Raw genomic sequence first — 21,326 nt, forward strand, 5'->3', positions numbered from 1 at the left:
ATCAGATTCAAAACATAGAGAATCCCTCTAGTCAAAACCTTAAGTTACAAAAAGACACAAAAACAGGAATATACATTCCATCCAGCACAGCTTATTTTACCAGCCATTAAACAAAAGGAAATCTAACGCATTTCTAGCTAGATTACTTACTAACAGTTGTAAGGCTGCATTCCTGATCTGTTCCCAGCAAAAGCATCACACAGACAGATGAACCCTTTGTTTCCCCCCCTTCCCGATTTGAAAGTATCTTGTCTCCTCATTGGTCATTTTGGTCAGGTGCCAGGAAGGTTATCGTAGCTTCTTAACCCTTTACAGGTGAAAGGGTTTTGCCTCTGGCCAGGAGGGATTTTATAGCACCGTATACAGAAAAGTGGTTACCCTTCCCTTTATATCTATGACACCATCTATTAAAAAACCTGCAATGCTGGGGGATTTCTTTCAGCACAGCAATGCGCTGACCCAGCTAAAATGGAGCTTGGTCCCATCTATGTTGGCAAGAACAAACTGGATTTTAGTGGCCAGGGCCTTGTAGTGTTATAACCATAGGCGTCAACTTCTCCTGGTGCTGGTGGATGCTCGTACGCCCCCTGACCCCGCCCCAACTCCACCCCTACCCTGTCCCCATTCCAACCCCTTCACCAAAGTCCCTGCCCCAACTCCACCCTCTTCCTTCTCCTATTGGACCCCTTCCCCAAATCCCCACCCCAGCCCCGCCTCTTCCCTGAGTGTGCTGTGTTTCCCCTCCTCCCTCCTCCCTCCCAGTGCTTGTTACGCCACAAAACAGCTGTTTTGTGGCGGCAAGCCTGGGAGGAGAAGTGGGGATGCGGCATGCTCAGAGGGGCGGCGGAGGTGAGCTGGGGAGGGGGGGGCAAGGACTGGCCTGTCTCCCAAGATTTGTGAGAGTGATGGGTCATCCTTCAGGATAGGCTGTAGATCCTTGATAATGCATTGGAGGGGTTTTAGTTGGGGGCTGAAGGTGACGGCTAGTGGCGTTCTGTTATTTTCTTTGTTGGGCCTGTCCTGTAGTAGGTGACTTCTGGGTACTCTTCTGGCTCTGTCAATCTGTTTCTTCACTTCAGCAGGTGGGTATTGTAGTTGTAAGAATGCTTGATAGAGATCTTGTAGGTGTTTGTCTCTGTCTGAGGGGTTGGAGCAAATGCGGTTGTATCGTAGAGCTTGGCTGTAGACGATGGATCGTGTGGTGTGGTCAGGGTGAAAGCTGGAGGCATGTAGGTAGGAATAGCAGTCAGTAGGTTTCCGGTATAGGGTGGTGTTTATGTGACCATCGCTTATTAGCACCGTAGTGTCCAGGAAGTGGATCTCTTGTGTGGACTGGTCCAGGCTGAGGTTGATGGTGGGATGGAAATTGTTGAAATCATGGTGGAATTCCTCAAGGGCTTCTTTTCCATGGGTCCAGATGATGAAGATGTCATCAATATAGCGCAAGTAGAGTAGGGGCATTAGGGGACGAGAGCTGAGGAAGGGTGTTCTAAGTCAGCCATAAAAATGTTGGCATACTGTGGGGCCAGCGGGTACCCATAGCAGTGCTGCTGATTTGAAGGTATACATTGTCCCCAAATGTGAAATAGTTATGGGTGAGGACAAAGTCACAAAGTTCAGCCACCAGGTTTGCCGTGACATTATCGGGGATGGTGTTCCAACGCATTATCAAGGATCTACAACCTATCCTGAAGGACGACCCATCACTCTCACAAATCTTGGGAGACAGACCAGTCCTTGCCTACAGACAGCCCCCCAACCTGAAGCAAATACTCACCAGCAACTACATACCACACAACAGAACCACTAACCCAGGAACCTATCCTTGCAACAAAGCCCGTTGCCAACTGTGCCCACATATCTATTCAGGGGACACCATCACAGGGCCTAATAACATCAGCCACACTATCAGAGGCTCGTTCACCTGCACATCCACCAATGTGATATATGCCATCATGTGCCAGCAATGCCCCTCTGCCATGTACATTGGTCAAACTGGACAGTTTCTACGTAAAAGAATAAATGGACACAAATCAGACGTCAAGAATTATAACATTCATAAACCAGTCGGAGAACACTTCAATCTCTCTGGTCACTCGATTACAGACATGAAAGTTGCGATATTACAACAGAAAAACTTCAAAACCAGACTCCAGCGAGAAACTGCTGAATTGGAATTCATTTGCAAATTGGATACAATCAACTTAGGCTTGAATAGAGACTGGGAGTGGCTAAGTCATTATGCAAGGTAATCTATTTCCCCTTGTTTTTTCCTCCCCCCCCCTTCCTCAGACGTTCTTGTTAAACCCTGATTTATGCTGGAAATGGCCCACCTTGATTATCATACACATTGTAAGGAGAGTAATCACTTTAGATAAGCTATTACCAGCAGGAGAGTGGGGTGGGGGGAGAGAAAACCTTTTGTAGTGGTAAACACCCATTTTTTCATGGTTTGTGTGTATAAAAACATCCTCACTGCATTTTCCACTTTTGTGCATCCGATGAAGTGAGCTGTAGCTCACAAAAGCTCATGCTCAAACAAATTGGTTAGTCTCTGAGGTGCCACAAGTCCTCCTTTTCTTTTTGTGAATACAGACTAACGGGGCTGCTACTCTGAAACCTAACTTCTAATGGGAACTGGGTGCCCAGATCTTTCTGGGAGCTTTGAAAATCCCACCCTTCACCTTCAAATACTGTACAAATTAATTAATCCTCACATCCTCCAGGTGATTATCCAGCCTCATTGTACAAATGTAAGAGTGGAGGCAAAGAGAGGTTAAGGCCTTGTCTACATGCAAAGTGGGACCAAAATAACCAGCTGGGGTTTAATTCACACCTTCAGGTATTTCAGTGCATGTCTCTGGGGGTGGACACTCTTATAGCAGAATCACAGGGTCCCATCCCAGGGGGTAGCCCTGTTAGTCTGTATCCACAATTTCCTTGGTTGAAAAGAAATCAGATGACGTTTTACAGCATCCTGTTTCTGGCTTCGGGGGGGGGGGGGTAGACCTCAGCAGTTCCTGGCCCCCTCGCCTGTCTTCCTGCTGGCAGAGCTCTTCAGGGTTAGCCCCGCGTCTGCTCGGCGCTGTGGGTCCAACTCGGCCGGTTTTGTCTCTGTCGCAGACTCCGCCCTGTCCGGTCACATCAGGAGCGCTAGGACCCAGGGCCAGAGCCGCGGGGGGCAGTGAAATGAACTGAGGCCAAGAGGAGCGTTTCTTGCAGCGCTCGGGAGGTGGGAAGTTGAGATCGGCTCCGAGAGGCGCCTTGTCTGCGTCGGCCGAGCAGACTCCGAAGAGCAGAAGAGAAGCAAGGTCAGACTCGCTTCCCCTGGGCTGGGGGGGCGGAGCGCGGCCGGCCCCCCCCGGACACGGCATGTGCCCGCTGCCGTGTGTAATGATCAGCCCCGCTACTGATCCCGTGCGGGATTTCCAGCCGGCATCTCCTAGGTCAGAAACCCAGGTTGGAAGGCTCCTGGGCGGCCCCCTGCTCGGGAGCACTGGGGCAGGTCCTTGGAGTCAGTCTCGGATTTGTGGTGCCGAGAGCAGCAACTGTGTCTTGGTCTTTGTGGGGGGCTGATTCTCATTTACACTAGAACCACTTTACACCACCCTGGGGTTTTGCCATTGACTTCAGTGGGGCCAGGATTTCACGCAGGAGTGTAAAGTGAGGGGCCCTAGTGTGAATATCACTTACAGCCACTTTAAGGCCCTTTCACGCTGCCAAAGCGGCGTGAAGTGGCGTCCGTGTGAACGAGACTCGGACCATTCTTTGTAGTGAGGGCTGATCAGTGCTGCGCTTAAAGCTGGGGTCAAGGAGCTCCGGTTGGAAATCAGCCTCTTTCCCTTTCCCCTGGCGTTTCTCCCCACCCCCCCAGCCAAAGCTGACATGCCGTGAAACGTCTGGCACTTTGAGAGCAAGTTGCTAACATGAGAAACTGACCTGGTTACAAGGAAACAGACGGGCAGCGGGGTACTGGGGTCCTATCGTGGCGCGGTCACAGCCCTGAGCGTGAGCACTCGGCTAACATCAGTTTCCTGTTTTTTTCTAAGACATTTCTTCCTGCACAGAAAAAGCCAAGATCCTTGAAAGCAAACAGTGGAGATAGTCCTGTAATTGGAGAATATTCTGCACATGCATTGGGAAGCAGGGGGGATTTGCAGACTGGGGGTGGGGGCTTGTAGGGCCGGGCCCTTAAGTGGTTCAAGTAGGTTTTGGAAAAGGTGGTGAAGAAAAGCTCAGAGCTTTGCTGCAGGGGCTGTTTTGCTGGAGACAGTTGCTTGCACTGGTGGGTTAACAGAGTTTAGAGACAGTAGCAGAGTTTTATTGTCCTTACAATGGAAACTGAGAGCACTTTAACTCCTCCCTAGATGAGCATGGGCTAAATTTCTCCAGTGGGGATTTATTTCCATGTAATGAACAGTTTGATTCCTTTCTGTGTGTTTCTGTTTTTTCTGAAACGCTCTGAAAGTGGAAGGGTAAATCCTTACTGTCTGGGAATGACTCCCAAGGAAAGCAGCAGTATGTCCCCAGAAACCCTGGATTTGTGCTGGAAATGGCCCACCTTGATTATCATACACATTGTGAGGAGAGTGATCACTTTAGATAAGCTATTACCAACAGGAGAGTGGGTTTGTGGGGTGGGGTGGGGTCGGGAGAAAACCTGGATTTGTGCTGGAAATGGCCCACCTTGATTATCATACACATTGTGAGGAGAGTGATCACTTTAGATAAGCTATTACCAACAGGAGAGTGGGTTTGTGGGGTGGGGTGGGGTCGGGAGAAAACCTGGATTTGTGCTGGAAATGGCCCAACTTGATTATCATACACATTGTAAGGAGAGTGATCACTTTAGATAAGCTATTACCAGCAGGAGAGTGGGGTGGGGGGAGAGAGAACCTTTTGTAGTGGTAAAAACCCATTTTTTCATGGTTTGTGTGTATAAAAAGATCTTTTGTACTTTCCACAGTACGCATCCGATGAAGTGAGCCGTAGCTCACGAAAACTTATGCTCAAATAAATTGGTTAGTTTCTAAGGTGCCACAAGTCCTCCTTTTCTTTTTGCGAATAGAGACTAACACGGCTGCTACTCTGAAACCTGCCACTTTGTTCTGTGTAATGTTTTAAGGGAGACCTGTTGCTTTCATTGTTTCAGGAACACGATGACCATGGAGGAGAGCCCTCTCTGTGTTGATTGGTTCACAGACTATCCGGATGCGGTTTTAAAAGTGGGAAAAGTGACTTTTGGCGAGAAATCCAGGAAGAAGATGACAGATTGCAATCTGAGAAGGAAACAAGTTGGTAACATTTCCCGAGCGGCATGTGCATTTCTGAATTCAGGAGGAGGAGTGATAAAGGCAGAGGTTGATAATAAGGACTACAATTATGAAGAACATGGGATTGGACAGGATATAGAAAAAGCCCTTACAGAACTTACTCCATCTAAAATGTCTCGAAAATACTTTGATTTTGAATATATGCGGGAAAACAACTGTGTGTTAATTTTTGTGAAGTCATGGAGCAGTGACGGCTCATCTTCACCCCGTATTTGCAGCCTAAGGACAGGCTTGTGCCAAAGATCTCTGACTCGAACTGACAGCATGAGTCCTACTGAAGCAGTGCAATTTCTCAAAGAGAAGGAAGTTTCTGCCAGGAGAAAACGTGGTGAGGGGACAGGACCAAGAGCTAAGAAAGCTCTGCTAAGTGACGTTCAGCAGGAACAAAACCTGTATATATCTGCTGAAAGATTTTATCAAAGAGATGGTCTCTGCTTTGGGGAGAAACTAAATTTCACGGAGTCGACGCATGTTGAATTTAAGAATTTTACAACAAAGAACATTTTGAAATACATGAAAGAGATCCTGCCAAATTACATCTCTGCCTTTGCAAACACACAAGGAGGATTTTTATTTATTGGAGTGGATGATAACGGGACAGTTGTTGGATGTAGGAATGACAAAGTAAATATCAGTGAATTAAAAGAAGTAATAGAACATGTTAAGGGGAAATTACCCATTTCACATTTCTGCAGTTCTCTGCCTGGAGTGAACTTAGAATGCAAAATGCTGGAGGTGTATGACAAAGATCAAAACTTGTATGGTTATGTCTGTGCTGTGAGAATCCAGCCGTTTTGTTGTGTTGTGTTTTCGGAGACTCCGGACTCATGGACTGTGAAGGGCAATGAGATCATGAGGATGACAGCCAACGAATGGACATCCTTGATGATGGCAACTGACCCAGGTCAACATGAAAAAAAAATCAAAATTTGTAGTTTATTTTTCCATATTAGCGCTAACGTCAGTATTTCTAGCATGGCGGTGCCATTGGTGATGTGATAAGTGGTCTTAAGTCACTGGTTGGTACCCCAGACTCTTACAAGGTTATAGGGACTTCTGTCTGTAATTTTATTACCGTACCTGCTATTATAAGTTACAAGTAGCTTTCTGCTCGTTTGGTCAGATGCAAACAGCACTCGCCTATAATCTTTGGTTTCTGCGGCACCCAATAACCAGTCCGCACCAACTGTGCCAACCCAAATCCTGCAAAATCATCTACATGAGCTTTGACAATACAAGCCAAGCTTGAGGGTCATCAATTTTTAATCTAATCATAAATAGTGGAAACCTTATTTGACCTCCAACTTTTCATTCATTAGCATGCACCAAAAACTGGGGATACTTATCCCAGGATAATCCAAGAAATAATTACAGATGAAAACAACAGGACCAAGATCCAATATCATGGTCCTGATTTATGCCTTTTCCTTAACCCTTTCCTCCCTTGACGATTGCCGCAGGAATGGAGGGACCCAATTCTTTGCAACCGAAAACCCACTGCATACTCCCAACTTGTGGCAATAAGATTCTACCCTTTCTGCCACCTGAAGGGGGACACACTGCAGCTGTGAATGGGTTCCCAGATAAGCACCTCCAGTTAAATTAATTAACCTCATCTCATTTGAAGTTTCGACAGGGTGCATATGCTGCACCAGTTCATTTACAATGGAAAAACCAAATCAATTCTGTGCATACAGAGTAAAATTCTTTATGGTGGTGAAGAGGTGCAGTAATAGTGTATTAACATGAGCTTTAATTTATGTTTCTAGAGATTTCAAATTTGTGTGAAGCTTTCAGGGCTGAGCTGAGTGTGTCATGTGCACCCCCACTTACCAAAACAGTGTTTTCCAACAAAGGCCTCGCTTGTCTGCGTGATCTGCAAGAATCTCTATTTCCAGGTATGCTTTTGTAGTTTAATTCTGATTTACATATTTTGACATGATTGAAGATTTCAGTTTAGAACGAATGTTAAAATGTAGTAGGTTTCAGAGTAACAGCCGTGTTAGTCTGTATTCGCACAAAGAAAAGGAGTACTTTAAGTGGCACCTTAGAGACTAACCAATTTATTTGAGCATAAGTTTTCGTGAGCTACAGCTCACTTCAAAATGTAGTAGGAAATTACTTATTCCCCGTTTGCCTCACGTTGTTTTCAAATAATTATGAGGACTACAAGCATGGGACAGCATGCACTAACAGATTGTATGAACTGGTTGAAACAGACCAGCTGGTAGGTCTTCATATTGACCTCTCTGAATCCTCCTTGTTCCCTGGACCCTGCACTCCCACACTTACTACATGTATACAAATGTATGATCATAGAAGAGTAGGACTGAAGGGACCTCGAAAGGTCCAGTCCCCTGCACTCAAGGCAAGGACAAGTGATTTTCAAGTGATCCTATGTGATATTTAATTCTTATTTCAATGTTTTTCACCTAAGAAAGCGGTGAGTACGATAGCATTACTGTATGTTAAATAAGTATCCTGACGTATGTGTTTATGTTCTTCAATATTAAAATGTGAATTTGCTGGAGTTTTATGGAGGGATTTTCAAAAGCGCATAGGATTGGCCTAACTTTGCTCTCATAGAAGTCAGTGGTAAATTCCCATTAAATTCAATGAAGGTAGAGTTAAACTAAGGCTGAGTGCTTTTGAAAATCCTACCCATAATATTTACATTTTGGTTGGGTTTGCTGGATTTCCTTAAAATATAATTTGTGTGAAATTCTGCTTAAACTGGTCAAAGTGGAGTTTTCTTACAAATATATTCAGTATTTGTTACAATTTACGCCCTTTTTTGGAAATGAATCATTCCTGAATCTTTTCTGATTTCTATGAATAGTCGTGAAACTGAACCTGTTCTCCAAATTGGTAAGACTAGGATGTGTGGGAAAAGTTCCTGTTAACTATTCACTATTCAGTCTCTGTTGTTCCTGATCTATAATATGTCCCATGTTATAGGTTTTGCTCCAAGACTGGTGGATCAAAGGATTTTAAACAAGAGAATAGGGAATAATTAATAATTAGCAAGCTTTTGTTACAGATTGATAGATCAACTATTTGTCTCAATATTTGAGAGGAATTTAGCATTGTCGAGCGCTTTTCTGAATAATCGCATGGCTGTCAGACTGTTTGCGAACACAGACGGGGACTTCGATGAATAGCAATGAACTGAACTTGGCCTGTTTGTTTAGGAATATTTTTCTATTATTATTCCAGCTGTGTTCAATTCATTAGTAATATTAAATGGCATTTTATATTTTAAACATAATAATGTCTGATAAAATTAAGCTTTTTTAAAAAAAAGCCAAAATTCATCAAATTTTTGCTTTGTTTGGGAATCATTTTCAAACTAGTCCTGTTAGATATGAGAGGTTTCAGTGTTCATAATTGTTTAATGAAACATATACTCTCTGCAATTTGTGGGTTCTTCACAATATCGCTGATGTATATTTAATATTTGGGCTGTGACATGGGTCACCCAAATAATATGGCTTGATCTAATGAAAAGAATGAGGAGGAAATCAAACAATTCATTGGGACTTTGTAGGGGAAGGTGGACTAGCTGAGAAGGGAGTATTTCCTAGAGATAATCAGGTCTAGATATTTGCCAGTTGTAGGACACTTTAAGTGTGCGGCTGTGCAAAACCGAAATGCAGGAAATGCAGTTATATAAAACACATTCTCTCTGCTTCCCCAGATATACCACACAGAACTCACCAAGTCAAAGTCCTTTACCTCACTATCACAAATAGAGTAATACTTTGTAATGCGGACAAACTCCAAAGGTTGAATACTCATATCGCTAAACTTTTTGACAAATGCCATAAGGGAAAGTTGCAGTTTAAAGAAAAGGAGTACTTGTGGCACCTTAGAGACTAACCAATTTATTTGAGCATGAGCTTTCGTGAGCTACAGCTCACTTCATCGGATGCATACCGTGGAAACTGCAGCAGACTTTATATATACACAGAGAATATGAACCAATACCTCCTCCCACCCCACTGTCCTGCTGGTAATAGCTTATCTAAAGTGATCATCAGGTGGGCCATTTCCAGCACAAATCCAGGTTTTCTCACCCTCCACCCCCCCACACAAATTCACTCTCCTGCTGGTGATAGCCCATCCAAAGTGACAACTCTTTACACAATGTGCATGACAATCAAGTTGGGCTATTTCCTGCACAAATCCAGGTTTTCTCACATCCCCCCCACCCCCATACACACACAAACTCACTCTCCTGCTGGTAATAGCTCATCCAAACTGACCACTCTCCAAGTTTAAATCCAAGTTAAACCAGAACATCTGGGGGGGGGGGGGTAGGAAAAAACAAGAGGACACAGGCTACCTTGCATAATGACTTAGCCACTCCCAGTCTCTATTTAAGCCTATATTAATAGTATCCAATTTGCAAATGAATTCCAATTCAGCAGTTTCTCGCTGGAGTCTGGATTTGAAGTTTTTTTGTTTTAAGATAGCGACCTTCATGTCTGTGATTGCGGGACTAGAGAGATTGAAGTGTTCTCCGACTGGTTTATGAATGTTATAATTCTTGACATCTGATTTGTGTCCATTTATTCTTTTACGTAGAGACTGTCCAGTTTGACCAATGTACATGGCAGAGGGGCATTGCTGGCACATGATGGCATATATCACATTGGTGGATGTGCAGGTGAACGAGCCTCTGATAGTGTGGCTGATGTTATTAGGCCCTGTGATGGTGTCCCCTGAATAGATATGTGGACACAGTTGGCAACTGGCTTTGTTGCAAGGATAAGTTCCTGGGTTAGTGGTTCTGTTGTGTGGTATGTGGTTGTTGGTGAGTATTTGCTTCAGGTTGCGGGGCTGTCTGTAGGCAAGGACTGGCCTGTCTCCCAAGATTTATGAGAGTGCTGGGTCATCCTTTAGGATAGGTTGTAGATCCTTAATAATGCGTTGGAGGGGTTTTAGTTGGGGGCTGAAGGTGACGGCTAGTGGCGTTCTGTTATTTTCTTTGTTAGGCCTGTCCTGTAGTAGGTAACTTCTGGGAACTCTTCTGGCTCTATCAATCTGAATTGGAATTCATTTGCAAATTGGATACTATTAATTTAGGCTTAAATAGAGACTGGGAATGGCTAAGTCATTATGCAAGGTAGCCTGTGTTCTCTTGTTTTTTCCTCCCCCCCCCCCCCAGATGTTCTGGTTTAACTTGGATTTAAACTTGGAGAGTGGTCAGTTTGGATGAGCTATTACCAGCAGGAGAGTGAGTTTGTGTGTGTATGGGGGTGGGGGGGATGTGAGAAAACCTGGATTTGTGCAGGAAATAGCCCAACTTGATTGTCATGCACATTGTGTAAAGAGTTGTCACTTTGGATGGGCTATCACCAGCAGGAGAGTGAATTTGTGTGGGGGGGTGGAGGGTGAGAAAACCTGGATTTGTGCTGGAAATGGCCCACCTGATGATCACTTTAGATAAGCTATTACCAGCAGGACAGTGGGGTGGGAGGAGGTATTGTTTCATATTCTCTGTGTATATATAAAGTCTGCTGCAGTTTCCACGGTATGCATCCGATGAAGTGAGCTGTAGCTCACGAAAGCTGATGCTCAAATAAACTGGTTAGTCTCTAAGGTGCCACAAGTCCTCCTTTTCTTTTTGCGAATACAGACTAACACGGCTGCTACTCTGAAACTTGCAGTTTAAAAAACCTCAAAACAAAAAAACTAAAATATGGAATGCCAGTAATTCTTAATTAAGATTCCCTTTAAACATATGGAAAATAAGCAAAATACACAGTTTAGGTCACACAAATTCTCACTTCTCTTCCTCTGTGATCTTCTACTTCTGCCAGTATTTCATTTTCATCATAAAATTTTCTTGAATGAGTTTCTGGTTTCATTTTTTCTGAAGTGGAATAGCAAACTGTTTCGTACAGTGTGCATGTGAATCATAGTCAATATAGACACAGGTCTCCAACAGTAAATTAATAGGGAAAAAATGGTTTTGTGTTCAGGTCTGGTTGATTTCATCTAATTAAAAAGTAATAACCTAGTGCCCTCAAATCTGGGAAATACACAGTTAAGGAAAGGTGAAATAATTCCTTTCAATGTCAGAAATATTTCAATATTTTCCAGCACTTTTACTTTTCATAATACTCCTTTCAATTGTGCTAACTAATGGATTGCAATATATTTTCAACCATAAATTCAGTTGGAATAGCTTTTTAAATGGCCTTGTAGAGCTTTTGAAAAAAGAGAATAATCATACAAATATATATTTTTTTCTAATTCTCTCAATTTCTAGTAAATGGTAATGGGATAACATACAAACCAGACAACCTCAGCAAAGAGCTCTTCTCAGAGTATCCAGGGCTGGAGGATTTAATGAACGAGCAAATGGAAGAGCTGCAATATTCTCAGGGACTACTGATATTTGCAAGAAGCTGGGCTGTTGCTGTTGGATTGCCAGAGAATCAGCATGTTGTCTGTGATGCTCTCTTAATAGCCGCAGGCAAATACCCAACGCTGTACACCGTCACGGAGGATTATTCCATGGTTGGGTTTGAATATTCAAAACATATTGCTTGTACGTTAAAGAAGAAACTGGTAAATGATGGGGGATACACTCAGAAAGTGTGTGTGATTCCCCATCTCCTACACCTTGGAATCAACAGAGAGCTAAATAATGACTCACATGTACAAGTCAAGCATCCCCTTTCCTATGTCCTCTTGCCCAATGACATGCCAGACTTACTTCACTCACTTGTGATAATCTTGTTGAGTTTTAGATCCTTCTTAAGTGACATGCTTGGCTGTGAATTTTTCAACCTTCTCACCTTTAAACAGTATGAGATACTAACAATGAATCTTCACAAATTCAAGAAGCTGTTTATCTATGGCCTGCCAGGAACGGGGAAGACAGTTGTGGCCCTGAATATCATAGAGAGGATAAAGAACGTGTTCCACTGCAAATCTGATGAGATTCTGTACATTTGTGAGTACCAGCCTCTGACAGCAATTGTGAAGTAAGTATTGTGTAGCTAATTCAAAACCCTGTGCTGTTAAATCATATCAAATGCCAGAGGGACGATGGGGAAATATGTTTAATGCAGGAAGAAAAGTCTTTTTAAAGACTGAGAAACATTTTTTGCCAGTCAATAAAGAAATGGACCACTATTCTCTAAGGCCTTGTCTACAAACAAGCCCTCAACTCATAATTTTCTGGCTCTACTAAGTAGGGTTAAACAAATCAGTGGTAATGTGGAGTATTATCAATCGGAAGTTTTCCAGTGCTGAGATGATGCCATAAGTAAGAGGGTAGTATGCATGTTATAGGACAGAATGGGCAGGGATTAATGGTATTTGGGAGGCCTTTTTTGACAAACCATCTTAAAACAATTTGGGTGAGATTCACCCCTCGATGGGAAAATTGCACTTCTGTGAGCCACCTAACCCCCTGCACCCAGAGGGTATTCACCTCTAGGGGACATCGGGCAGGGTTTCTGTTCCTCTCCTCTCTTGAGGGTGAATGTGGGGAAGGTCAGCTTTGGTTTCTGCCAGATGCTCTATGGAGCCTTCTTCACATTCTACCTGCCTTCCTCACATTCTACCTCTCCACCATATCCCTCCCTTGGTCCTAATGTCTGTCCCATCTCTGTTTTCTCTACCAGTCTCTCTTTACCCGGAGCTATTCCATTCTTCCCCCCATGCTACCATTGCTTCTAGCCCTCTGCCCCAACCAGCAGCCCCCTCTTCCTCAATTCTTCCTGTCGCCTCTGCTCCCTACTCCCTTCCCCAGCACTGAGGTCTTGTCCCACCCCTCAAAACTGTTTTGCCTCCATCCCCAGCCTCCCTTCAAGTCCTGTCTCTGCTGTCCAAACACACCCATGTCCTGCTGCTGCTCAGGGTAAGGAGGTGGCTGGTGAATCAGCTGGGAATTGCTTTCTGCTCCTCGCTGTCGGCCAGGAGGGGAAGGGTGCCACTGATGGAGAAGGCGGCAGAGCTGCCTTCACCGGACAGGGCATGACAGTTTGTTTCATAGTTTGCTCACGTGGACTCATTCACCCCAGGAGTCAAGATTGATTCCTGTGGCCAGCCAGGTGGCGTTCCACTCTTCAGACCCTGGGGGGGGGGGGGGTGTCCAGTTGAGCTGCTTCCCAGCCAACCTGTGCACAGTGACCCACGTCAAATCCTGAAATCATTTATACACTGAAAGAGACCCTCGTTATAATGGCCCTAGTCACATTTACGCTAAGGCTAGAACTGTGTAAAGGGGCCTTAATGTAAATGAGAATAAGGCTCATATTGAATGAGATCCGAACTACGTTTGTAATCTATGTAAGCAATTTTTATGTATCTATATATGATCTATATATATATCTATATCTATCTATATAGTCATTATCTGAGTGTATGAACTGTAAAGGTAATAGAACAATTATGCAAATCACCTTAATTGGCTGTTGCAGCCCCTTATAATGCTTGCTTGTTTTCTGTAATATCTTTTTGTGTAGGGTCTATAATGATTTTAAGCAGTGGAGTAACAAACTATAAATTAACAAATTGTGGGGGACTACACAACATAACATCCTTCAGACAATCTGCATGAGCTGCCTCCCAATAATTATAATACATTTTTGGGTACCCTTTTACTAAGTGTTTTATAAAATATTTTAGAAGTACATTAACATACTTCTATTGTTGTTATGTCAGAAACGTGCACTTTTTGGGTGGGTAAAAGCTCATAGAATCAGAGAATATCAGGGTTGGAAGGGACCTCAGGAGGGCATCTAGTCCAACTCCCTGCTCAAAGCAGGACCAATCCCCAATTTTTGGCCCAGATCCCTAAATGGCCCCCTCAAGGATTGAACTCACAACCCTGGGTTTAAAGGGCCAATGCTCAAACCGCTGAAATGCTTCCTCTACTGCTTTTGTGCACATTATGTAACACATCGGAGGTGTGCTGTTTCTGATGTAACTCATCAATTACCTACATGCTTTCGGTGTTGAATGTGTGTTGCCCTTTGTAAATGTGGGTTTTTTTAAATAATCAGAAGTGAAATCTTAAAAGCAAAAAGTTTGCAAGCTTGTTCATAGCCAGAAAGAGGTGATTTGATACACTTGTCACTCCTCTAAATTGGATCAACTGCACAGACCAACAGAAAATTCACACTAATCATGCCAAATGTCTTCTTTTATTTTGTAGAAGGAGAAACATTTGCCGGCCTGTGACCCGAGTTGCCTTCTTAAAGGGGAATTATCAATCAGTGAAGCACATAGTAATTGATGAGGCCCAGAATTTCCGGTCAGAGGATGGCGATTGGTACAGCAAAGCTCAGTGCATCACCCAAGGACATGGTCATTGCGAACCTGGTGTTCTCTGGATCTTCTTGGACTATTTACAAACAAGTCACCCATTTCCATGCGGTCTTCCACATCCATCAGAACAATATCCTCAGGAGTGGTTAACTATAGGGGTCCGGAATGCCACCCAGATATACAATACCATGGAACAAGAGATGCAAAATATTGTAAACTATCCACAAATTGATATTCCTTTTGAGCGGTTAAGAATGCTGCTCAATGAAGCTGTATGTGGCCATCCCCTGCCAGGTGTTTGTAGGGTAGAAGAAAACTTGGAGGAGGAGGAAATAGCGACATATGTGGTTGATACCTGTCGCCAATATTTCCGAAGTGGTTACTCCGGGAAAGACATTGCTATCCTGTGCAACACAATGAAAGAGAAGGATAGGTATCAGTGCATATTACAACCCAAAATGAGAGCGACGATGAGAAATTTCAAACTGGACGCATGTTTCACAACGGCAGACAATGTGCTGGGTCATGGCATTGTTCTCGACAGCATCCGCCGCTTTTCTGGCCTGGAGAGAAACATCGTATTTGGGATCAACCCAGTCCCTGTCCCTACACAGAATGCGATTTCCGAAAATCTTAAACTCTGTGTGGCATCCAGAGCTAATTTACAACTTCATTTGCTGTATGAAAGGTAATGCTTGCAAGTGTCCTGGTGGTTCCCTCGGGATCTGTTTAATAACCCGTGATAGTCATGTCGCTTTTGTGGTTTTTCACCCACGATTCAGACCTAAATACAAATCTCACCATGGGTGAAATTTTACCTTAGAGGGTTCCCATCTCCCAGGCTAATAAACTACATGAGACCTGGTGAGGCCTGGGGGTCTTAAAAAGCCAGTCCGTAAAATAAACCAAAGGAGCTACATGGGATATAGTGAGAATGGTCCACTTGAAGCTAATCAGTCCTTCCTGCTAATGTTTCAAGAGTGGTCTCTGATCTTCAGGTTTCCAAGATGCACCACTGTGATCCACAAAACTCTGGTTTGGCTAAAACCTGTAGGGGCCTAAATTCACTTTAGGGGCCTAACTTTCCGCTGTGCAAATTCCCTAGCTGTTTAAATTTCAGATGCTGGGGCATGTGTACTGCTCCCTCCCTCTAGGAGCCTAGGCACTTGTCTCACCTAAGCCCAGAGCGACTCACCAGCCAGGGGAAGACTAAGTTTTGTGCAGGAGGTGTTATGCAGACAAAACTACACAAGATCATTTTAGGGGACAAAGCAAAGATGCCACGTTTATTATGATAACAATTTGATCTATAACCACTAGCTAATACATAATACTTACACACACACACATCAGATGTTCTGCAGCAGCTGGATAGTTACCAGTCCTCAACGTAGCTTGAGTTCATGGCTTGATTCCGCAGCTTGGGATCGTGGCGGCTAACTGGCCAGGAAAACTCGACACGAGGAAGGGCCGGGTCTCTGTCAGGCGCGCACTGATGCCCCTCAAGGTTGGCAGCAGAACGTTACCCGAAGTCTTCCATCTCACCCATCTTTTTTATAGGTTTTTTAGTCTGAATCCAGAGTCTATAGGTCTTGCTGTGTCAGGCTGCCCTGCGTTCGGTGTGATTGATCACCCGTCAATTGCAGATGTGACTTTCAGCCTCGGTCCGGCTTTGATCTTCCTTCTATTGTACCTTTGTTCTTTTCTTCTTAGGGTGGACTCTTCTTACTTTGTTAGGGCTGTTGTCTGCATCTTCAGCCGTTGGTATTTGAACTTTATTTCACCAGGACAGGCTGGCGCTAGAGGTTGATTCCATCATCCATACATACCTCATTCACACATCTAAACTAAACTAACAAGATTACAGCAGGGTTTTGCAAAAATGAAGGTTGCAGCAAGCTTTTACAAAATGGAGTGAGCATTTTAAAATGGAGTTCGGGACAAGTTAAAATGGATTTTGAGTTACAATATGGACAAGTGTAAGGAATGGCAAACAGTGAACAGAAGTTACAGTATAGACAAGTATAATGAATGACAAACACTGAGCAGAAGTTACAATGTTGAAGCAGTGTAAGTTTCAGCATTTCAGCCACAATTGGATTGAAAGTGAAATTTACAAGTACAGCTGTGGCTCTTAACAAGCAGCTTAATTGTCAATTAGTCAGTTATTGGGGTACCCGGTTTTATGAATGAATGAAGTTTAATTCATAAAACTTTACTTATGAAGTTATATTAATAAAGTGAACAATTACAAACAATTTCATTTATTAATTCTACGGAGGTGATTCGGTAGGCATACTCAGAGGCTGCTTACCGCATTGAGTCCCATTCAAAACTGGCCGGAGGAGGAGATGGTGGTGATGCCCACCTCAGAACTTTCAGTCCAGGGATTCGAGCACTCCCTTGGGGCGTGGCAGGCCTAGGTTCAGTTCCCTCCTCTCTGCCAGAGGGGTCTGACACCTCTGAGGAGGGCGCTGTAACCCCTGAGCTAGGGGGCACATTCTGATGTGTGGTTCCCTCAGTCTCTCCTGAGGAAGCTGTGGATAAATAATAGTGATTAGAGCAGGCAGCTAGACCCAGGGTCTCCCGTGCCTCAGGTGAGTGCTCTAACCACTGGGCCAGAAGTTATAAAGTGGACACCACTTCCTGCGGCTTTTTTTGTGGTGTGAGACAAGCACCAAACCGGTTCCTGCGGAGAGCCACCTTATGTGTCTGAGCCGCTTGTCTCCAGGACAGCGGTTGCCATTTGTGAATCACCAGCAGAGATGAGGGCTTCCCTGCAGCCTGGACTTCGGGGCCTCACTCTGAGAAAAGGGCGGGCTTAGCAGACACCTGTCTTGTTGGCATCTCCCATTAGCCCACCTAGCATGCTGCCTTTTGTGGATCGCAGTCGAAGGCGCCTGTCTCTTCCCATTCATTGTACAGGGAGCCTAGGCACTTATCTTTGTGGATCGCAGTGTTGTTCTTACGACTTTCTAGTGCCTAAGTTAGATGTTGCCATGGTGGGCGTCACAGTGCTTAAGTCCCCGTGTAGATCCAGCTATAGTGACTAAATCATTGGCGTTACATTCTCACCGACTTTGGAAATCAGGCCCAGAATGTCTGAAGTTAGATACCAGGGTAGATGGGCCTAAACCAAAATAATTGGAATCACCAATTTTAATCACTACTTAAATCAGCAAGTAGGAACCCTTGACTTAAATCACTGATTTTAATCTTCTCTTATGTTTATATTTAAGTAATTTTTCCTAGAGAAAGGTTATTTCTTATTGGTTGGTATAACCATTAAACCATGTTCCTTTGCGACCAAAAATAGCCTTCACTCTTTGATCCTTTTTTTTGCTAATGCTGTAGCTTTAAATGCTAATTTAAACAATTCTAGATCTTTACAAAGAGTAAAAATTAAGAATCTGAATACATTTATGGCATGTTAGAGAATGGAGATAATTTTTTATTGTGATTTGTATCAATCTGCATTTGGATGGAGATTGGAATTCTATTAAAAATGTACAAAACCGGCTCTTTAAAGTTGTTTATTAAATAAAACTACCTTAAGTGTGTTGGGGGAGGGATAGCTCAGTGGTTGGAGCATTGGCCTGCTAAACCTAGGGTTGTGAGTTCAATCCTTGAGGGGGGGCCATTTAGGGATCTGGGGCAAAAATTGGGGCTTGGTCTTGCTTTGAGCAGGGGGCTGGACTAGATGACCTCCTGAGGTCCCTTCCAACCCTGATCTTCTATGATTGACTTTAAGTGCTGCAGTGGGCTAGGAAGACCAAGACCCTAGGTAAAGGGACACCTGGTTTGTGCAGAGGGAGGGCAGGAAGTCCCACAAGCTGAAGGGCAGGAGAGGGAAGTAGCCCAGGGGAAGGAACCACTAGATCAGTGGTTTGCCGCTATCCCTAGGGCCCCTGGGCTGGGACCCGGAGTAGAGGGCGGGCCCGGGTCCCTCCCTCTCCACTCCCCTCCTCTAGGACACTAGTGGGGCAGTTAATACCCCAGTTCAGGGGCGAGAAATGATGCCCTGAACCCCCCCCAAGAACAGAAAGCGCGAGACCCATCATAGTAGTGCCGGCAATTTGCCACAATAGAGAAAAGTGAGAGAATATTCCTGCAAACCGTAATTGCACGCAGTCGTATTCGTGCTACTGGCACGTTATGGTCATGTCAGAGCAACCTAACTGCCTTTGCAGGGCTGTGTGATGTCCCTGCACATCCATCTGAACAGAACTGGCAATTTTTGAAACGTTTTTCTGCAAGGTGAGAGTTGGTTTTTGTGCCATATTTCTGAGATTCACTGCTATGTAGATAGAGTGGTCGGCTGACAGGCACTTCATAGAAAGGGTCTCACGAATTACTCACTACTCACAAACAAACAGAGATCATGCAACATTGAAGGAACTCACACAGAACAAAGTACAGAATTTATTAACGGAGAATCCACCCAATATTCTCACACTAAACATTTGCATTCCAGTAATACAAACATCAAATATTTTCAAAAAACCAAACTCCTTATGAATGTGACGTGAGACAATTCAGCCTTTCACCTCTGTTCTTCTAACCTCAGTTGGAACTGCTGAAATATAAAACATGATTTTTTCCATCAAGAAAGTCTACTTGGAACCTCGATCTTGCCCTAAACTTTTGAGACTTCCTGAACCAGCAGCAGTTGGCTGCATTGCATGGATTGATTCTTTTATGGTGGAACTCGGATGTGTTCATGGCTAGCAATGGAATCCTGGCACTAGAGGTTGCAGTGTCTAGGAATGACTTTATCTTTATGCCTGGGGAAAAATAAATTTGAGTATACCCTGTGCTCAGCAAAGCCTTGGCAATTAAACTGAATTTCCTTCTGTGGATCCTGTAGATTTGTAGACCTTCCATGTGCCTTCCCCTTCTGTGTGGTTGCTCTCGACAGGCTGCCATTGCTGTGGGGTCTCATGCCTGGGAGAAAGGTTTGATCAGCCCATAGTCCATGCACTTCACGAGACACTCACGAGCCACATTGATGACATGCTGTTTCTTGGAGTCATCTGCCTGTTTACCAACGAGTGTCAGGATCTCCAGCATCTCACTCTCCACCAGTTTCTTGGCCAGCTCTTGGTCTGCATTGATCAGGTTGTAAGCAACCACCAGCCCACGGTGCTGGACCTCCAGCTTTTCATGCAAGCAGAGCCTCTGCAGGATTTCCAGCCACTGGGTTGTCTGCAAGCAAGAAAAAGCTGTGAATTTAAAAAAAGATTTTCTACAGCAGAGGAAATCATTGAAGTGCAAGGTAGTTTGCCTCTAGGTAAGGCACTTTTCAAGGGAGTGAAAGTAGCAATTTAGGAAAAGGAGAGTCTGCAAACAGGTTGATTCCAGTGCATGAAAACTGGCCTCAATTCCTAGACAAGTTGTCATCTGGGAGTGAGAACAGCCACCAGTTCGCATAACAAGCACTACATTCCTTTCCACAGTTAATTTCTGAATACTTAGCCCTTGCATGGTAAGGGCAGGTGCTGTGCTGGCTGAGTGAAGGGCTTCCACAAACTGCTCTGGGGCTACCTGCATCCAGATCTGCAGCAGCACCTGCCCTCCCAGTCTTTGGCCAGGCTGTATCCACCTTTGTAACGGAACCTGAATCCAAGGTTTGGACTCTGGTTTTTATTGTGTGGACACCATACAGGGGTCAGAGTTTTGCATGGTTCCATCACAATGTAAAGCTAGCTGAAACGGGGGGTTGGGGGGGTGATTTTTTTTTTTATAGACTTTACTGTGGTATTCCTTACTGTTGCTGCTGAGCACGTCATCTATACCAATGAATTTAGTCTCACTTCCATACTTCAGAGGGGTTGAGTTATCCCAGTTTTACAAAAGTCAGACAGGGTTTAAAACCCAGGGTTTGGGGCATAGCCTTGAAAAAGAGAAAAAAGCCTCCGGGAAACGAAGACGCCCTTGACAGGTGTGTGTGCAAGCATCAAGGAGGCGCCAGCTACGAAAGGAGGAGGGGCAGCCCCAGAATACATACAAATTGTGTGCAGCGAAGCAAGTACAAATAAAAATAAAATAAGCTAACTACAAAACCAACAACTTGGTTGAGGAGGAACTGTAGGTACAGTGGGTCCACCCTGTCTTATATACATTATAGGTCGGCTTGGAAGAATTTGATCATCAGTAAGCACTGGTAGACATTGATTTCACCGCACACACACAGATGGAAAAAATATTCCCATCGCTAGCAATCAAACTATACAGCTAGGCAAAGAGAAACGTTGCTTGAGAACTTAAGGATTTGCCAACATCACAGGTCAAAATACACAAATCAAAGTGCCTTACATCAATTTGTGTTTTCACTGCATTAGAGCTTTAACTTTTTGAATCTCAACATCTACTGGTATTAATTGTCTGACCTCCCAACAGTTTCCTACAGCAGCGAACATTGAAAACAATAAAAATGGGGAAAAAATGAACATACATCAAAATTAGCCACTGACATGATAAATAAACCCGGAACCCTGCCACGCTGGACTGTAATGATCTTGGGGGTTACACCAACCATAGGTTTTGGACATGAGTGCACAGGGACAGACCCTGCTACCACAAGTCCCCAACCAGAGAGGTGAAAAAGGCTGTTTTAGTCCTTGGAAAAAATAACAGGAGATGAACCTGGGGCAGGGAGTTTCAAATCAGCTGTAGTAGGTCACTCCCTGTTGGAAGTCACTA

At 44.1% G+C, this 21,326-nt stretch overlaps 2 protein-coding genes across 2 annotated transcripts in view; one reads left to right on the forward strand and one right to left on the reverse strand.

The window, feature by feature from the left end:
- Positions 1-3,053: 3,053 nt before the first annotated feature.
- LOC140899507 (schlafen family member 13-like) lies at positions 3,054-15,327 on the forward strand. The gene is made up of 5 exons (XM_073315133.1): positions 3,054-3,311; positions 5,153-6,237; positions 7,103-7,231; positions 11,611-12,331; positions 14,512-15,327. The coding sequence occupies exons 2-5, from the start codon at positions 5,160-5,162 to the stop codon at positions 15,314-15,316; spliced, it is 2,733 nt and encodes a 910-aa protein (XP_073171234.1). The 5' UTR covers positions 3,054-3,311; positions 5,153-5,159; the 3' UTR covers positions 15,317-15,327.
- A 3,721-nt stretch (positions 15,328-19,048) lies between these two features.
- The window catches only part of UNC45B (unc-45 myosin chaperone B), a 33,098-nt gene continuing 30,820 nt past the window's right edge, over positions 19,049-21,326 (reverse strand). The window contains exon 20 of the mRNA XM_073315173.1: positions 19,049-19,829. Coding sequence (XP_073171274.1) covers positions 19,563-19,829 — 267 coding nt within the window. The 3' untranslated portion in view covers positions 19,049-19,562. The remainder of the gene's footprint in view (positions 19,830-21,326) is intronic.

This window comes from Lepidochelys kempii, chromosome 17 (genome assembly GCF_965140265.1).
Source record: "Lepidochelys kempii isolate rLepKem1 chromosome 17, rLepKem1.hap2, whole genome shotgun sequence".
NCBI lineage: Eukaryota > Metazoa > Chordata > Testudines > Cheloniidae > Lepidochelys > Lepidochelys kempii.